The following is a 20,729-nucleotide window of genomic DNA, read 5'->3' as shown; positions in this document are numbered from 1 at the left end:
TCAGTTAACTCGGATGGTTTAAATAAGAAAAATATAAACATGATTCTAGTTTCTGTCCTTGCCATCATATATCTAGCAAGTACATCTGTACCACGTCATGGCCCGGTATTACTGCTAAGTGTGAAATTAGTTTCAGCACCGATGTTTCAATTAGATAGCAATGCAATCTGTTTTGATATGGTTGTCGTTTGTGTGGCATGCTTTTTTTTTTAAACACTTAAAAGATTGAACCTCATTTGTGCAGTAATCTTTGAAATTAAAATATTCTCACCAGTTTGACAGGAATTCCTGGGAGGTAATAAGGCTTGCTCCATTACTGTCCGTCTAGACTTACTGGGTGGTAACAGAACAAAACAGATATATCGTATACATATACGCTTTATTTATCATTTCAAATATTTCGTATTTAATACACAAATGACGTATTACATCGCTAATTCGAGATGTAAATAGCACGTTAAAGAAGACATAACTTACTCTATGTTATACATTTGCACTCATACACCCATATCTACGGATTGGATTTACCCACAGGACCATGAGTATCACATGATACCTCTTAGTTATGATTCTTATACATTGTACATGTGATTTCAGAAATAAGATATGAATTTGGTGAATATTTTTGGTACTGCATTGATAGAGTGTGATTCAGTTTCGAACCATTTAAACTTCGTCCAGTAGTTGTTACAGTGATAACCGTAGAAATAAAAGATTTTAATGTAAACATAAGCCCGTGAACGCGCTATCGACTGCAGCCATTGGGCTATTGAACTTCACCGTGAAGCTTGCCGTAACTTGATATATTTCAGCCTCCCTATTAATAAGGTGAAAATGTTTAGAGTTCGATTTGCAATACAAATGTTGTTTAGTTCGCTATTTAATTACGATTATATTAGATTCCAAAAATGTGCCATGCATTTATGAGAATTTGACAGATGCTTTTCGCATAAGTGCTTTTCAATATTTGTTTCCAGTGTATGAAAACATTTTTAGGAAAATACTATTTATCACATTTCGAATTTTTACCTTTTTTTTAAAGTCGATAGTGATTCTGTTTACGGGAACACTGTGACTGATCGATCGTTCATGACCAGACACCGTTATTAATCAAATGGAATAAATAAATTGATGAACTATTTAACAGATGTTGTATATGACATATATATGAGATAACATCACACTTAATTCTGTGTCGATGACCATCACGTGGTCAGAGATCTAGACCTGTCCAACAAGGCCAACATAAAGATAAATACTGTATTTCATTGAGTTGAAAATTAGGAACGCTTTCAAGGTTAAGAAGTCTTGTGATGTGGGAGCCTTATAGAAAAACCCCATTATATTTTACATTTAACGACGATTATTTTCAAAGCTTGTGAAATCAATTTCTAATCATAAAATTATTACTTATAAAACAAATTAAATTTGGTCCATAGCTCTATATCGTTTAGAGATGTGTCTGAACACCAGTTTTACTTCTCTATCGACATCGTTAACAGAGTTACATTAGTTCTGGTAAGCCGTGTCGTACGATAAAGTATATTTCTGCGTTAGATGTCACTGTTGTCTTAAATCAATTTAATTAGAGACCTTCAGAAAGATATTGTCATTTGACAGAAAATAGCTTGTTATATCGAAAGACTGCTTATCGCTGGACATTGGCCTAAAGGGTAATGCCATTTAGATGTTAACTAAAAAACTACCGAACTGTGTACAAAGAGATTCATGTTAAATAAATGAGATAACAGGAAACATTATTTCCCCTGTGACAAAAGATATTGTATCAGTAAGAACGACTAATAATGCTTAAACTTCCAGAGAATAAAAACACTTACTGTTGTTATTAGGAATTTTAATAATTGACATTCGATTGACCTTGTCTTATGACTATCATATTCAGTATTATTTATTCAATTTGAAAATTCATGTTAACGTTTCTGTCCGAGTTATGAGGGGCGCTATTTTAAATATTACGTCAGTTTAAAGCTAACAATCGCTAACTCATTCCTTATACACAACTTAATCTAGAACTTCTAACATATATACTAAATAATATACGATCATCTCTGCGAATTGTACACAGAAATTAACAAAATAATCATACGATACATTTACATGACAGACACTCAGGCTATCGGACATTACCAGGAAACACCTAATCAGAACATTGAGGTTCCGGGGGCAACAAACTATACTCCACAATGACGTCATCAAATACCGAGTCATGATAAACAAATACATGCGCATTTGAGGTAAACTAGCGTCCTGTTTGTCTAATCACCCGGATCTAGGTTCATGATATGATGATCTGCCCGTCAAATTAAAACTTGTAGCGGAAACATGTCTATCTAAGTATATAAACCATGGCAACAGGCACGGCGACAGCGTCAGCACTGTTTAAGACACGTGACAACATTGTCAATACTTTAATCGTCATATATACTCATCAACCAGTCACATTCATTAAAGCTGGTTTCTTTCTACACATTTTCAGCCACGTGACAGAAGCCTTCCAAGTCATGTTGTGGTCACCTACCACTTGACCGAGATAACTCGTCCCTCTATATCTGCTTCTCAAGCTACGCCAATACGTATGAATCGGGGACAATATCATTGTCCGGGGACAGTGTTCCTGCGAACACTATTTATTGTAGTTCTTTGTCAATGTGGGACCGTTATAATGTTGATGTGCGAAAATGAGACATGTCCTCATGACGTCACGCGTTAGCACTAAGTTTACGTCACATCTCACGTCGTGTGTTTGATTATGTCACGTGACATCACATCGATTGGTCACAACTGAGAGACAAATGTTTTTCATTGTTTGACGATGAAATGTTGTTTAATGTAACGAATAAACTCATTGGGCCATCTGCTGACCCATGCATGGTCCTTGGGGTTTTCCAGGAGAGTCCTCCCGTTTTTGCACTTTCTTCGCTTTGATTCTTCTGTTCTGGAACCATATTTTGATCTGTCGTTCAGACAAGTTTATGAGCTGTGACAGTTCCCATCTTCTAGATTTTGAAATATATGTGGAGTTGTTGTATTCTCTTTCGAGTTCTGCTATTTGAAACTTTGAGTATGGTCTCCGTCGCTTCCTCAGGGTAACTGTAGTTGGAGCCAGTGTTGTCGAAGGAAGGTGAATCTGTTGCATTTCTGAAATATACAAAAGGACATATATTTAGTGACAGCAACCTTGAAAAGAGTCAATTGCATAAAACAAACACGTGGCTACTTTTTAATTCAGGACAGATGCCATGACAGACTTCCGTGTTGGCATAAAGTGTAAAGGTAAATAATTGGGACGTTCACCGTAATAACAAAAGATCGCTATATAACACAATTTATTATATCAAAATGCGATTGGAATGCTAAGGCGGAAAAATTCTACATAAGGATCGAAGTTGTATTAAAGAGAAAGCATATATTGATATCAAAGACCAAACAAAATACAATTGACTCGCCGACAATCTAGGCATTAAATTGTAGACGCAGCCTGGTATCCCCCGGAACAAAATCCGTCCGGGGAGCAGAGGGAGGTATACGTTACAGTTACGCTTGTATCTACAATGTAACTCCTGTTAGGTACAAACGTTACGTACGCCATGATCAACACAAAGCATCCACAAGTAACTGTATATAGCAACAGTTACACAAGATGGATTCTAATTGAAAGCCGACCATCTCTTTCTCTCGTTTCCCGTCGTGCAATTGTTCTGTCATCAGCGATCACAAACGATTCATTTCTGTGGGAAAGCATTCTCTTTGCAGAATAAATGTATTTTTTTCATCATGTAGAAAAAACATCATCAAAGACAATATATACGTGTGAGGAGTATTCCCGCGGGTAAGGCGGTCTACACGAGTAGTGTCCCCGGGGGAGGGCTGGTCTGATGCCAGACGTAGATCTAGAGTCTGTCAACAAAAGTTCCGCTACAATCCAATCCAGTCACACTTCAGTGATCACCGGCAGGACCCCCTTCATCCTCCCCCTCCCAATAGTGCCGCCGTGGACCATCCCTTACTTTGATGAAGTTGGGTTCATTTAGAGACGGCATAATGTTTTGTCTGAATATGATTCGTTGATCAGATTATAACTTAAAAATGACACTGACAAGAAATCTTTCATTCATGCTTATCTAATTACTTTTAAGGTGTAGTTTATTTCTAATTTTGAGTGGTTGTATTGTAGTAAGTGGCACTATAGTCGATCCGTTACATTGATGCCCTAATGTATCATTTGTATTCGATACACACCGAAAACATCACCTAGATCATCAGGCTGATATTTCTAGTCCAAGGTCAAAAGTAGATTAAAATCATCAACCGGCTACAACTTGCGTCTTTGATTTCGCCAATTTAATTAGTCCTATAGACAGAATACTTTGGAAAGTCATGGATAAATCCATTTTGACGAAAATTGTTATCTGCTGCTCAGCCAACGATTCCCTAGGTAGGTGTTGCGGGAGGGGCCCCCTTAAGGTGCCATATTGAATTTTTCACATAGTGAGCTTCACATTCAATCTAGAGATCCTTATCTTACACAATAAGAAAACTGAGACGATATTTAAAGTAGACGTTTGTGAGTTATATTTGGTATTTATAAACCTAGATATGTTACGTACACGGGGATTGGACAGTAAAGATTTCTCTTAAAAACAATAAAAAATAATAACGACAAAGTATATGAGATTTTTTAAATTCATGTTTGAGAAGATCTGTTCTGTTGAGTTCCTTTTCTTGTTTCAGATTGTTTAAATTTCCGGCATACAAAAGCATTCCTATCGGTGGCCCCAATCGCGTTCCGCTACCACATCAGTCATGAAACACTTGTATCCGACTTGATGGGAAAATTAAAGTCCAATTGAGTTTTTTACCCTTTAACACGAAGTGTTTGTGTATTATAAGATAGTAAGATGAGCGTATTGATCAAAGGAAATTGTTACATTTCTAAAACATTTAATGAAGGGTTTCAATTGAGATATTGCGTCAGTGTGGCCTGTTGACCACAAATACATTTATATATGATCTGATTTCGGGCCTTATCTTAGCAATGAATTAATTTGATTGGATAGATAGAAAGATCAGACTGCGATACTAACACCTAACAATTCCTAAACAATCAGTTTTTACAGAAAAACGCGACTGTATCCGTAAAAATCTGCATAAATATGTAATGAAGATTATCTCCGAGTAACAGTTTCATCGGTGTTATTAGACCTCAGTACCGTCTTCAAGATCGAATCCAAGCCGTTTGCTTTAAAAATATATACAAATGTTCGCAATCAAAGAACTTATTTGTTGTAATATTTTTTACGTTCGTTTACCAAGTCTCTTTAATTTTAATCTTATTTAGTCATCAACCTAAGTCTGGTCAGTACAAGTCTCGCTATTCTCAGTCTTGTGCATTCAGAGTCTCGCAAGTCCTAGTCTTCTCAGCCTCAGTCTCGTTAATCTAAGTCTCGTTAATCTAAGTCTCGTCAGTCTTATATTACTCTCCATAGGACCATATATATTTTTTTGTCAAAGTCTCGTTAGTCTTGGACTCTGCAGTAGCGTTCAATACTTCTCATTCAATATAACTCTCATCGGTCTGAACCTCGCGAAGCATTTCTCATTCAGTATGAGTCTCATCGGTCTAAGTGTTTGTCAGTCCAACTCTCATCAGTTCATTCTAATCAGTCCAACTCTTATCAGTCTCAGCCTCGTGAGTCTCCGTCTCGTTCAGTCTAAGTCTCATCGGTGTAAGTCTCGTCAGGCTATATCTAAGTCTCGTCGGTCTAAGTCTCGTTAGGCTAGATCTAAGTCTCGTCGGTCTGAGGGTTGTCAACTAAAGTATCGTCGGACTAAATTTCGTCAACCAAAATCCTGTAAGTGTCGGGCTCGTTCAGTGTAAATATGTAGAAGTTTTGTGGACTTGTCAGCTTGAATTGCGTATGGCAATTGTGTAAAACAATATCATTTAATAGTTTAACAGTTTATATACATTTCTTACTAGAGTAGTACAATTATATTTCATTTTAAGTAGTCGAGTGGTGCACATTTTCCCGGTATCAAAGAATATTAAAAGAATGTTTTTGTAGGTCAAAATGGTGATAACTGTGAAAGTAAAGGCAATGGGGTGATTGTAGGTGTTAGAAAATTACCTAAACCTAAATTCATTTAACCCCTCCCCATTACGCTTCTCAAATATCCAGTCACTAAGTTTCTCACCCTTCCAGACACAAAATATTATGTACATTGTAGTAATGTTTTCCCCTCAAAATTTCCAAGAACAGTGTTACTGTTGAATAACCTCTCTCCGGATACGACCGGAGCACCTGCATGTACCTTGGATGTATTCAAAGCGAGGTTGTCAACCAAACAGAAGTAGACAGATACTGGTGTACATAGGTTTACTAGATGACCTGTGTTGACTCTATCATCATATATCATGTGCAATCAGCGTTATATCCAAAAGGACGTTGCTGATTAAGAACCAGAACCACTAGTTGTGAAAGTGGTTCAGTGTAACGATTACTGACTAGTTAGTGTTCAGGGTACGGATGGCCACTGACTGTTTGTGGTAAGCGGTTTTCCACTGACTAGTTGTAGATAAGTGATTCGTGGTACGGATTACCACTAACTTTTTGTGGTAGTGGGATTACATTCATGCGAAAAGTTGAACACACATCAGAATTGAAATAGTACGGAATCCTCAATTATTTATATCATCTGTTTTAGATCGTGTCGACACATTTAGATGACAGAACTTTTCCTGTGTCGGAAGAGAAAAAAACCAGCACAGTGAAACGGAAACAGAAAAAATGTAAAATTAGAAAGGGTGCGCGGAGGGACCAAGAGACGGAAAGTCTGGTGTTTGTAGCGTGACCATTGTGCAGGGAAGAGATCACGCAGAATTATTGATACTTTTCTTTGTTAATATTTGATGGCAGATATGGGTGTCCCTACGGTAACTCGATATGGTCTAGGGTATGTAACTACGGAACGGATCCGGTCACGGCTAACTATTCCGGAATGACATATATTGCTTACATCATAAACCTCTGTTGTGTTATTGTAACCAGTAATTAAACTTGAAGATAAAGAAACCCTAAATAACTGTTAGAGTACAATCAAACTGTTTTAATGTAAATCAGTGTTTAAGGCAACACAATTTACGTAATAAGAGAGGTAATTAAATCATTAAATTGTAATATATATAAATGGTTTTATCATAATCAGAAAATAAAATAATACATAAAATATTGTTAAAATTTAAAGATGAATATCATATTTTGCTCGATATCCAAGTCATTTTTTTCAAGTGTTTTTCTCACAAATTTGACTATGATATGCTCAAAAGAGATTATTTCAATTTCTCTTATATACTTGTACATGCAGTTTTAAAAAAAATGCGAAATAAAGTCGTGTAGTTGATTTTCAGATTTTCTTTCATTAAATTTCATTAAGTCAAGTTACGGGATGGAATTGAAAAATACGGGATATAGTAGAATTATATCACCTTCAGAATATTGATATACAATGTGTCTCCTCATTCAAGTTCTTATAGACTCTTGACAGACTGCGTGTATATGTAAAAATCACATAGATCACATAGATGATGACAAATTTTGTATATGTTTGGATTTATTTTTGTATTTATGTCCGTTGGCCTGTATATGTAAAAATGGAATCAAAATTTATTTCAAACGTTTTTAGATTGGTGTTCTCTTGTCATTTTTATCAGACCTGTATTTGCCTGCGAGGTGCGCTAGTCGCACTTTGAATGAAAATAAATGCAGATACATTATATTGATTAGAGTTTTTTTTACCTCGCGCCTTGTGTGGTCCTACCGCTTATCGAGATACTACGAAAGTGCATTTTTTCTCCGTTTAGCTATGTAGCTATACAACATTTAGCGATCTGATGCACTGACAGTTTTAAAGGTAGGTACAGTACAGAGCAGTCTCCTGGGGACTTAGAACAGGTAGATATCGCTATAACAAAAAGAAACAACTTGTGAATCGGGGACATTTTACATGTGTCGCCAAGTCATCGCTAGGACTGGCAAAACATGCAGAAGTACAATAAAACATGGGTAGACTGTCTTTTTTTTTTTATCGGCATTAAATATTATTTATGAGATTGAAATTAATTGTGAAAAAAAGAGGAACTGAAGCGCGTTGGCGGTAAGCGAGGTTCCAACTGAAATGAGGGGCTTTTTAGTAGGTTTTCAAAACACAGTCCCTGTAGGACTGCTGCTGAAATCTAGAAACATCTTACGACAATTTCACGACATATTTGCACTGCATCGTTTTTAGGTTATGCTAATAATTAATTTAATTATAAAATGTATGTGTGTGAATGTATATGGATGTGTTTGCACAGGTGTATACTCGAGTAAACAATCTTTCCCCATCGGTGAAGCTGAATATTTTTGGCTCTGTTACTTTCTCTCTCTATCTCTATCTCTCTTTTTCTCATACAAATATAATTTCATACAATCTGTATCTAGCCATCTTATGATGATCTATAGATATTACGTTAAGAAAAAAGCCAGATTATGCTGGAGTCATAAACATTTTTTTTTGCGTTAGAAATATTGGGAGGATCTTACTTATCTTTACAAGAAAATTAAAACAAATCTTCAGTGTAAAATACTAGTAATTTTTATATCCGTATTTTTAATTTTTAAAGGAAATTTGAAATCTCTCAATATGTGTTAGCTCATCACAAGTAGTACTTGTGTAATATATACAAATATACGAGGAACATGTTTAGCCGACATCCCTAGGCCTGGTTCAAGAAGCATAACCCGTATAAGATACTGGCTAAGTACGCTAAGCGCCTGTAGGCAGACCTGTATGTTGGTCCCCCTATACTAAGCTGGTTTGAGTATCAGACGGTAATTTACAAGGGTTGAACAATACGCAGAAGATTACTCTCAAACACACCAAAGAAATGCACTAGTATTATTACAAGTTTAACACCTGTCTTCACAAACGGATTGTTAGTCTCACACCAGCATTGGAAACAATTTATTGTAACAAAATAGTAGAACAAACTCTAAACATGTGTTAACTCTCATCATTAATTATTATTATTTATTTTTATTTTTATTTTCAAATTAAGATATTAAAAAATCCAATTTCAAATAATTGCTTTTGAAGACAATTTAGTTCGACTTTCTGCGAATAAAAGCAGGCGTTTGATTCGACCTCCCAAAATATCGGACTTGGGCAAGGCTAATACTAGTATACTACAGTTTGTACTATCGTACTGGCAGAAGCCTTGCTCAAGTCCGACAGTCTTTTTAAGACGAAGGCGCCAATAGATTTATTAGGAACACTATTTCTCCTAAGAAAATCATAAACTGATGAAAATGAGACTTAGAAAAAATGAAAATCCATTGATCTCTAAATATAAATATTCAGCAAACAATTAACGGCAGTCACTATTTGTAACAATGGCTATTGTTGGCGTGTGTCCATTTGGTAGTGACCTCTCCGTGCCTCACTATAGAGACACACTGGGTAAGGAATGCGCGTTTCTTTCAAATTGATTTTATCGTTTGCCCTTAAACTTCTCATATCCTGAATACCTTCGCCAATTGCTTGTGAATACATTATATTTAAGGCGTAAACACACCAAACGTTTCTCTAAGATAAAGCAAGTTTACATTTCCTATGAAAATAGACCTAAATTTATACAAGTGATACCACTTTTGGAGAGGACCATAAAATTATATTTACTTTCTTTTCTCATTGAATAAGGAATAGATTGATACCCCGGCTAATTTCACGGCTAGCACGATCACAGATGAGAGACGAAATGTGAACTATCATAAAACTAGGCCAATAAATTCCTGGGGCTTTCTCGGAGCATAAAGTTAACATGCTGTTAAATTATAAGATCAAAACCTGACGAATCAGAGACGCGCACTCTACGACAGTTTAGTGTTTGTTTATAAACTCCATCGTCATGCTTAAATATTTTGTTCCTTTCATTTATAAATCAAGATCTATCTGTAAATCAAACGAATTTCTGTAGCGTTTAGAAACTTCTCGATATGACGTGAAATTAGTCATGTCAGCTGTGGTCTCGCACAGATCACCCAGGTGATGAGGAACCGCGAGATTTTACGAGCGCAACATGGAACAGCACACTCTGAGGATGAAAGAGAGTGAGAGTAGAGAATGTCAATTGGAAAACCCAGAACAAACAACATTAAACTGACTCTAACAAATCTCGTACTGTAGATCTAGTTTGGATATACTTACAAAAAAATAAAGAAATAAAGAGAAAGAATGTTTTTACTATAGAAAACAGCTTTATATCCCCTTGAAATAGGCATTGTTTACTTTTCGGAATGAACCCGGATTTGTCCTAAGGTGCGATGCAATAAACCACTCGCGTTTATTCACTTTCAATCGCGATAATACGGTCATTAATATGAACACTGACTTTGTGAATTTATTTTATTGAAGTACATTAATAATAAATATATTGGTGTTTAAATAATTTTGTTCTTAAATTTTATTTCGTTATCGATATTTGTAGAGAATAAAAACGACATACATAATTTTGTAAGTAGATTTTCGTATATTACATAACTTAATCGTTTTGGAACTATAAGCCATAACATGTATAATTATTAAAAAATAAATAATTCTGTAAGATATCCATTTGAAACAAAACATGCTATAGAAGAATATAATGTTTTGGATAGTAATAGATGTTAAAATAAGAATTAAATTAGTAAAAAAACCAGATTAACTTGACGTTTTATTCCAACGGAAAATATTTGAATTCAAATTTTCTTCGGGGTTAATATTGGCAAGGATAGATTAAATATTTATAAAAATAATCTTTTTACCGTCGACACATGTATTCGGCTGTTAATAAATAACTTTTTATTTCAGATGAACAGATACATGCATTTATCAAAAAAGTATTGATGAGTAAGTCAAGGTTACGAAAATGTATACCGTATTTTGAGGATGAAAACTGAAAACGTCCTATATGCTAGTTTAGTGTAGGCTAGAAATCCTAATATCTATTCAACGTGTCTAGATTTCAAAACTTTTATGCATTAAGTAAAATCTTAATTTACCACAAAAAAAACACCCAATGAAACAAATGCATTATAATACTAGAAGGTCGGGTGACAGCTTATAATTAGATTGGTAATCTTCATAACCGATTAATTAGTGATGACGGACTTCTCAATAAGATATACTTTTGAGCGTATGACATGTGTGGTGGATGGTTTCTACGGATAGCGACACGAACCACCACCAGATGTCGCCCTAGTCGATTGCATTGTTCCGTACATTGTAAGTTAATATTTCATATATTTGAACAGTCAAAGAGAAAATTGTAAATATCAAACAATAGCTGAATGTGCGATGATTCCAAAGGTTATCAGGTAAGATACAACTAATTAAATTTTACGATTTCGAACAATGCTCAATTGACTTGGAAACCTAATTAGTGTGTCTGGTTTTACAGACTACGGTGACTTTGAGATAATTTTTGGTTTTTACCTATTATTTGAAAGTTTGCAATTGAGACATACTCGAAATAGATTTTATTATTTTTATTATTTATTTTTCTTGACGAGAACACAAAGATGGTATCGTAATTCTTATTGCGGCTATCTGACAGATCTATATATGGAAATGCGAAATGAATATTAACAGGCAGCTCTAATCAGGTGGTAAACAACATTTGTTAAAGCTGCACGTGTGTAAGAAATGTGAACTATTGTGTGTTTAGGCTCCCTACTTTGAATTTAATCCATATGTGTGTGTGTTTTTAAGATATCTTCAGAAAATCAACATTTTTTTTTACCTTCGTGTTGTACACATGAATTTATAAGAATTTAAACTTCGGTATTATCTTGATTAAACGAATTAGATAATTTCAATATTGATTAAAATATCTTTAAAAACATTAATAAAAATATTTTTCATTTTAAAAATCTAGTTCCCAAGAAACCCTTATATGTACATGCATATTTAAATTTTATAAATCTTATCGATTATTTCATGTAGATTATTCTAAATCTTTAAAATATTAGCAATCAAGAACTTCTGGAAATTAAAACTTTTTTTTTAACAATCTGTTTCGAATCAACACGTATACAGCACTGCATATTTTATTCATTTCATACTGATAAGGTTGCTTTTTTAATAAGTATTGTTAAATTGTTTCCAAATTTGAAAGTCTAATGCATAACACTTCCATAGATACATGTTGTAAATACCCCTCTTTATGAACTCTAACATTGTCGTTTCCTGTAAATAATTTAAAAAAAATGAATAATTTCTAATCTTGCGTATGCAAATAAATAATCGCGTTTATTTTCCCACAACAAAAAGTAAACAATTTTACAAAACGATAATAAAAACATCCTGTTTCAATTTTAAAGTACATAAATTATCATAACACGTATCATTCGTCTCTTCGTTTGCAGTGAATATTGTCGGTCATTTTAATTCATCTGACGTCTGCTATATATGAACAATATACAGTTGAGAGTGTGCTATACATATACAGGTAGTAACAAAATATGTGACACATACACGGTCAAGGCAAAATTGTATTGAAACGAGGTTACGACAAAGGGTCACGACATACGACCTCCCTGGTCACTGGGCTGATGGTTGGGTATAGAACAAAACGCAGTGAAACGCTAGTATGATTACACCCTAGAGGCCGTGTACAAATCAATTTAATGGTGGCGATAACTGTTTTATCATCAACTGGTCAACTTGGGGCTATCCGCATACACACAACCAGTTGTAGATTCTAACATCATGTTACATGCACTGAACCGGAATTCCATCTCTTTGTTTCCCCCTCTCTACGTCTTCCCCTCCCCTCCTAGACATATGAATGTGTCTTCCTTGTAATCACCCTCCCCAACCCATCCCGCGCCTATCCCTCTCCCTCGTCCTCTGACTCTCTTATTTCTCTCTCCCTATTATTGTCTGACTATCCCAAACTCATCTCGGTTACTTCTCCTTGTAACGATCTCTGCTATTCGTCAATCTGCTTACCCGTGACGATAAGTGTCCCCATGTTAATTCATTCACCTGACACATTGGTCGCTCTGCAAATATACCTGCTTTCGATCGATACGAAACTGTTGTTCTAGCTCTATCAAACTGTCATAAAGTAAAGCTAATTTTATTTCATTAGCCACCTTTTCTATTATCAGTAGTTTGTTCGCGTCTGTAGGAATTTTAACGTCAGATTGATTCCGGATCAAATGGCTCCCAAGTCTGGTTGATTGAAACACTTCCTTAACCCAAAAATATCGTCTTACACGAGATAACAGGCTAACGTCGTAAAATGGCGATATAAGGGATTGAACCTGCTAAATATCTGGCGTTAACTAGTAGTAGCGATAGTCAAAGTCTTTAGATGTCCAGAACGAATATGTCTGGGAGTTTTTGCATCGCACACATGTTGTTGGCTAATCAAACGACGGCTTAACACAATAAAGGTCAATACCAAATACGGGAGATCATTTTTTGTATTAATTGAGAGATATTGCAGACCAGCTAATTTAATTAATTAAAGTACTGATATGTATATTAGTATAATAGAAAGGTGCATGTTGATTGCAGCTGAATTGCTGTATTTTAATACTATTTTAATGAATAAGCAGAACCTCTTCAATGAATTCTTTGAAATCAAAATATACTAAAATTCAATTTTACTTTAAATATGGCCAACATCGTCTTATTGTTGATGAAAAGTTTAAAGTATTGCCGTAGGACATAAATCCATTAACAAATGTTCTACCGGGACAGTTTTTACTAGACTTATTATGCTCCTGTGCTTTTGACGATATATTTAGTTTTAGCAGTAAGGTGTTAATGCCCTTCCCTCAAATCGTTTGATCCCGTCCATCAGTTTAGGAAGTCATTACGTGGGTTTAGAGGTAGATATACGTGGGACTGTACCACGTGGCGGACACATCGAGGTGTTAGGATGTACTCGTCTGTAGACATCGAGTACATACCGGTTGTGTTTACGTATATATATGTAACAAGGTGTGTCTTATACATACTATCTATATCAAGATTATCGATACACGTATGAACATGTTTATTTATAAAGTGGATTCATCCATTCATGAATTTAATGCGTAAGGTTCAGTGAAACAAATTAAAGATAACATGCCGATCCTTAGTTTATACAACTAGCTGAGTCATAAAACCAATTAGAGGTATACATTATGTGTTTACCTATACCGTTTACGGTGTTTGAGTACAAGCCATTTCGTGGTACATATATGATATCAATAAATACAAAACAATCTTCATGATCCGAATAAGCTCATTAGGCCTACTGACACGGTAACTATATCTTAATAAGTATAATGAAACAGTAACCTTTTATCAAGTAGTTTACTGATACGATTATGTTGTCTCAATAAGCATAAACAGATGGTTATCTCATCTCAATAAGCATATTGATACAATAACTTTATCTCAATTAGTATACTGATACGGTAATCTGATCTCAATAAGCATACTGAGACGGTTACATCATCTCAATAAGTATTATGATACAGTTATCTTATCCCAGTAAGTATACTGAGACGGTTACCTAATCTCAATGAGCATAATGAGACGGTTACCTAATCTCAATAAGCATACTGAGACGGTTACTTTATCTCAATAAGTATACTGACACGGTTATCATATCTTAATAAGCATGCTGGGAGGTTATTTTTTCCCAATAAGCATACTGGAACGGTTACTTAATCTCTATAAGCAAACTGAAACGGTTAATTAATCTCAAGAAGTTAACTGAGATGGTTATCTTATCCCATTAAGTATATTGAGACGGTTATCTTATCTCAATAAGCATACCGAAACGGTTACTTAATCTCAATAATTTTACTGAGACGGTTATCTTATCCCAGTAATTATACTGAGACGATTACTTTATCTCAATAAGTATACGGAGACAGTTATCTTATCTCAATAAGTATACTGAAACGGTTATCTTATCTCAATAAGTATACTGAAACGGTTATCTTATCTCAGTAAGTATACTGAGACGGTTACTTAATCTCAAGAAATATACTTAGACGGTTATATTTACTCAGTCAATAAGTACAAGAAAGTTTACTTATATTAATCAGTGAATGACGGTTAACCTATCTCAATAAATACAAGAACGTTAACTTATCTCAATTAGTAAATGCAAGACGGTAAAGTGCAAAAATGATAGAAGAGTGATCACTTACGTTTCGTTTTGTATTTGATTTGGCTACAGTTTTAATGCAAGTAACACAAAGCAAGTACATCCGGAAAGACACTCCATGTTGTTTATACCTATATGGGATTTTAGTTGTTGACATTTTGTTTTATAAATATTGCGTGAATGCGTCACACGTTTTGTTCAGTGAACACTTGACATCCATCGGGTAGAGTGTTAATTTATTCAGGATGAATCAATAAGTTTAAATCAATTTTATTGCAACAAAAGACAAATGGATTGGACAAAAGTTATTGCAACTTACTTACGTCCTTTCCGTAACAGAAAATATATATACAAAATTAATGAGTCACGTAATAACCTAATACAAATTCATATATGTATATATATATATAAGATGTTAAAGATGGATAACAGCAAAAGAGGTAATGATAGGATTAGGGACACCAACGTATAGTTTTTAAATATGTATTCGGAGAGTTTACTTGAGATCGCGTGTGTGATTTTCCCAATCAAGTCGGCGTAAGTAGTATAACTAATCTATACATACATGTCCTTCTGCTTTTCTAAAGTTCAATCACATTCCGTGCCGCATTTGCCTTTCTCCTGTGTCACTCCAAGTCCTTCTGTGAATTCCTGCCTTACATACTTAGCCGACTAGATTAGGAAAACCGAACACGCACTCTTTGTCATATGGAAACGGTTATGATATTGATGGACGCTAAGATTGAAGTTAGTACACAGAGATCGTTGGTGTTGGAAAAAGGGAGAGGGGCTGGAATAAGAGAGGAGGTGGAGGGGAGAGACAGATGAGAATAGTCGAAATAGGTATCCTGGTTATTCAATAAGACTATTGGGTATTACATGTTAAACCGTTTGGAGCTTAAAATGAACAGTTGTACAGACCTACAAATTTGAATGTTTAGATTGTAGTCAAGGTTTGCATCTCCGAAGAGAAGGTGTTCAACAGTGATCTCGTTATACCAATCGAGGGATTGGAGCATTATATTACGGGATTGGTCAAATTTTTTACAATTTAGTAAGAAATGGGAAGAGTCTTCCGAGTCATTTCCGCAGTCGCAAGTAGAGTTGTCTCGAAGGTGGGCTTTAAAAAGGTCGTAATTTAAAGAGCTACTGCGGTTTCGTAATTGGCAATGTATAATATTTACTTTTCTGGACCCATATTCAAGAAAACATTTAATATAAGAAGGGGTAGTGACTTGGGGCTGAATAAGAGATTTAAATTGTTTAATGGATGCTGATGACTTTGTTTCTATAGATAGATTGTTCCAGTAGTCTTGGTACTTGGTATGAAGGAGAATCAATAATAAATGAATTCGTTCAGCTACCATATCCATACTTTTTTATATTTGTTTTTACCGTTCTCATTTCGATCGTAAATGAATTAAAAATCGCCGGTAAAAATATTTACGTGTATATTGAAGTTAAGATAATTACAAAATTGCTTAAACTTGAAATTACAGGTGTATACGTTTAATTTACAAAAGTGAGTAGGGTGACGGATGAGTCATAAAGGGAGATAACACCGGTTCTAATTAACGAGAAATACAACTGTTTTCTGCACGAATTAGATTAAGATGAAATATGAGATAAATGGTTCCGGTAATGACTCTGATCACGAATTACAAATTGTCTACTTCCTTTTCTATGTCACCAAATCGCTTCACTTACTCCTACAATGATGTGTAATAATACATCATATTTTAAACCTTTTTTAATGTAAATATGTACATAATGTGTTATTTGAATATTCAGATATTCATTACTATGTACCGATATGTGATAAAAAAGATCAGTTAGAATTGGACTTAATGATACTCATGATACTCGTGATACTCAATATGAATTAAAAATCGACCCTATTTCAAACTTGTCATCCACCCCTTTAATCTGATAATGAAATAGCGATCGCCAAATCCAATTAAATGCGACTTTCACATTTTTTTTCTTTGTGAGAGAACTACAATCCGTTCATCGGCGTTTTTTTGGGAAATTGACAATTTGTACATTTATCTCAGTTTTCGTATATTTATCAAGCCTGTCTGAAATATGATCTTCCACTGAAATTCGCATTTATTGCTCCAATTAGGAAGACAATTTCCACTGGATAAAAGAACCAGAGAGGCGTTTCAAACATTGACTTTTACTTTTTATGTTTATCAGAGATAATATACAAAATTGCCTGATTTGTCATTGGGATTAAAATGATTAATGTCTTTAACATTTGATTTATTTCATCAAAGTAAGGTCGGTATGGCTCATACCGATGTAGGTGTATAGCTACGATATTATCACACTTAGATAATCACCTTTCATAGTTGAAAGAAACAATTTTCTTGGGTGCATTCAAAATCGAAGTCCACTCTCCGATGTCTCATTGTTAAAATCGGTATAAAACTTTGAACTTAGGCTTCAATCTCCTGAAATCTATAAAAGACTATCGAATCTTTAAATTTAAAAGTTAAACACATTAAAATTTTATAAAATAACCGATATAATTTTGCTTGTTTAGATATTTTCATTTAAATTTTACTTTTTAAAAATGTCATAATGTTAAATTCTGTTTATACTCATTAAACTTAAGTTCCTTTTATGCACGTGATATATCTATTTTAGGCTAATATAAGTAAAGTCAGTATCATTGTAATTGTAATTAGTAGCACGTAGCATATCACACTATCAGCAAATATTATACCAGACATGTTCACCATGCACAAACATTTGTCGGATTCCGTGTTTCTCAAAATACATGAGTTTTATGACAAAATTTACACAAAATCTCAATCGGAGTCGCACCGGCGCTTGTCCCAGGTTGCTGCACCTGCAAAGTGCAGTAAACTATCGACAATTTCGTGTTATCTCTTATTTGTTACTGCCGTGTAAAGCGTGGCAGAGATCTAGCATCTGTCATGGACCAGCGTCCATATTTGGTGACTTTGGAGGTAAGAGTTTATGGGGAGTCCCACATGACGACTGTCATAGTGGGGTTCTGATTCCATCTCACTTTTTTCTACAACACTCAGGAAAGCATGAAAGGGACCTATCAGAGCAGAGTACGTACTGGATGTGTATCTTTGGTTTAACATAACATCTTCAAACAGAAAGTGCATTTGTACTTAAGTTCGATTTTACTGACCTATAGTATATAGTGCCAAAGCTATGTGAAATAAAGAAAAGGCGATCTCTTCCATGACATCTGCTGTTCAAATAAAGTTTTTGTTTCAAATTAGTTGTTAGTTTTTTTGAGGTAGAACCCTAAGGGAGCCTCACGCATCGTTGTCATGTGACGTGCGGACCACACCGGCGAGTCATTAGTTGAGTAGTGTTATGCTTGTGATCGGCGTGACAACTTCATAACGTCGCGGTAACCCCACGTGGGCTAAATCCAATGTATTGAAAACGCCATATTATAGTATAACATACGACTTTAAACGGTTTTACTTGGTACAACAGCGACTTCAAACAAAACTTTGCACGATAAAGCAGAGACCTCACACATAGTTATACACGCAAAAGCAGCGACTTTACATACACACTTTTACATGTTTAAACAGAGACTTACTGTTTTACGTGGTAAAGCAGATATTTCACACATAGTTAAACACATGATGAACTTCACACACAGCTTTACAGAGTAGATACTTCAAACAGAGCTTTAAGTATAGAGACAATACACATTTTAACTCGACAAAGCATGCTTCACACACAGTTAAACACGGTAAAGCATGCTTCTCACAGTTAAACACGGTAAAGCAAGCTTCTCACAGTTAAACAAGGCAAAGCATGCTTCTCACACAGTTTAACACGGTAAAGCATACTTCTCACAGAGTTTAACACGGTTAATCATGCCTCATACACAGTTAAACACGGTAAAGCATGCTTCATACACAGTTTAACACGGTAAAGCATGCCTCACTCACAGTTTAACACCGTAAAGCATGCTTCTCACAGTTAAACACGGTAAAGCAAGCTTCTCACAGTTAAACACGGTAAAGCATGCTTCTCACAGTTTAACACGGTAAAGCATGCTTCACACAGTTTAACACGGTAAAGCATGCCTCACACACAGTTTAACACGGTAAAGCATACTTCTCACACAGTTTAACACGGTTAATCATGCCTCATACACAGTTTAACACGGTAAAGCATGCTTCTCACAGTTTAACACGGTAAAGCATGCTTCATACACAGTTTAACACGGTAAAGCATGCCTCACACACATTTTAACACGGTAAAGCATGCTTCTCACAGTTAAACACGGTAAAGCATGCTTCAAACACAGTTTGACACGGTAAAGCATACTTCTCACATAGTTTAACACGGTAAAGCATGCTTCTCACACAGTTTAACACGGTAAAGCATGCCTCACACACAGCTTAACACGGTAAAGCATGCTTCTCACACAGTTAAACACGGTAAAGCATGCCTCACACACAGTTTAACACGGTAAAGCATGCTTCTCACAGTTAAACACGGTAAAGCATGCTTTTCACAGTTAAACACAGTAAAGCATGCTTTTCACAGTAAAACACGGTAAAGCATGCTTCTCACAGTTTAACACGGTAAAGCATGCTTCTCACACAGTTTAACACGGTAAAGCATGCTTCTCACACAGTTTAAAACAGTAACACATGCTTCTGATACAGTTAAACACGGTAAAGCATGCTTATCACAGTTAAACACGGTAAAGCATGCTTCACACAGTTTAACACGGTAAAGCATGCTTCTCACAGTTTAACACAGTAAAGCCGATATTTCACACACAGTCTAACACGGGAAAGCATACTTCTCGCACTTTTTGACACGGGAAAGCATACTTCTCACACTTTTTGACACGGTAAAGCATACTTCTCACACAATTTAACACGGTAAAGCAGGCTTCACACACTGTTTAGCACGGTAAAGCCGATATTTCACACACAGTTTATCAAGGTAAAGCCGATACTTCATACACGGGTTTACACGGTAAAACAGAAACTTCATACACGGGTTTACTCGGTAAAACAGAAACTTCATACACGGGTTTACACGGTAAAACAGAATCTTCATACACGGATTTACACGGTAAAACAGAAACTTCATACACAGGTTTACACGGTAAAACAGCAATTTCAATCAGTCTTATATAGTACAATAGCTTTGATTAATTCAAATAAAATTTTGCTACTTTTCCAGGAAGGTATGATTATATATGGTATTTCTACGAACCATCTTTGAGAAGTTTGCAGACGGTGTTCGTGGTATTTCTTACCCTTAACATAATCTCGACCATCAAGAGATTATGTACCGCCCATCATCGTGGTCATGTTTTGGTAACTTCGTTTGCAAATCAGGTTCATTTGACGCAAATGACACAGCATCACAAAAGGAACAGAAAAATAACAAAACTAGATAATGTTTAATTCTATCCAAAATCATATACAATAGTTTTTGTTATAATGATATTTGTTGAAATAAAATATGAATTAAAAAATGCATC

General features: G+C 35.2%; 1 protein-coding gene across 2 annotated transcripts in view; it reads right to left on the bottom strand.

Moving 5' to 3' along the window:
• Positions 1 to 1,454: 1,454 nt before the first annotated feature.
• Positions 1,455 to 20,729, bottom strand: part of LOC110445097 (homeobox protein Hox-D12-like) — a 69,267-nt gene continuing 49,992 nt past the window's right edge. For both annotated transcript variants that reach the window (XM_021489487.1, XM_021489489.1), the window contains exon 2: positions 1,455 to 3,159. In XM_021489487.1, the coding sequence (XP_021345162.1) occupies positions 2,864 to 3,159 (296 nt within the window). In that variant the 3' untranslated portion in view covers positions 1,455 to 2,863. The remainder of the gene's footprint in view (positions 3,160 to 20,729) is intronic.

The sequence above is a fragment of the Mizuhopecten yessoensis genome, unplaced genomic scaffold (genome assembly GCF_002113885.1).
Source record: "Mizuhopecten yessoensis strain PY_sf001 unplaced genomic scaffold, ASM211388v2 scaffold2711.2, whole genome shotgun sequence".
NCBI lineage: Eukaryota > Metazoa > Mollusca > Bivalvia > Pectinida > Pectinidae > Mizuhopecten > Mizuhopecten yessoensis.
The sequence above is the reverse complement of the archived record's forward strand: the minus strand, read 5'-3'. Positions and strand labels throughout refer to the sequence as shown.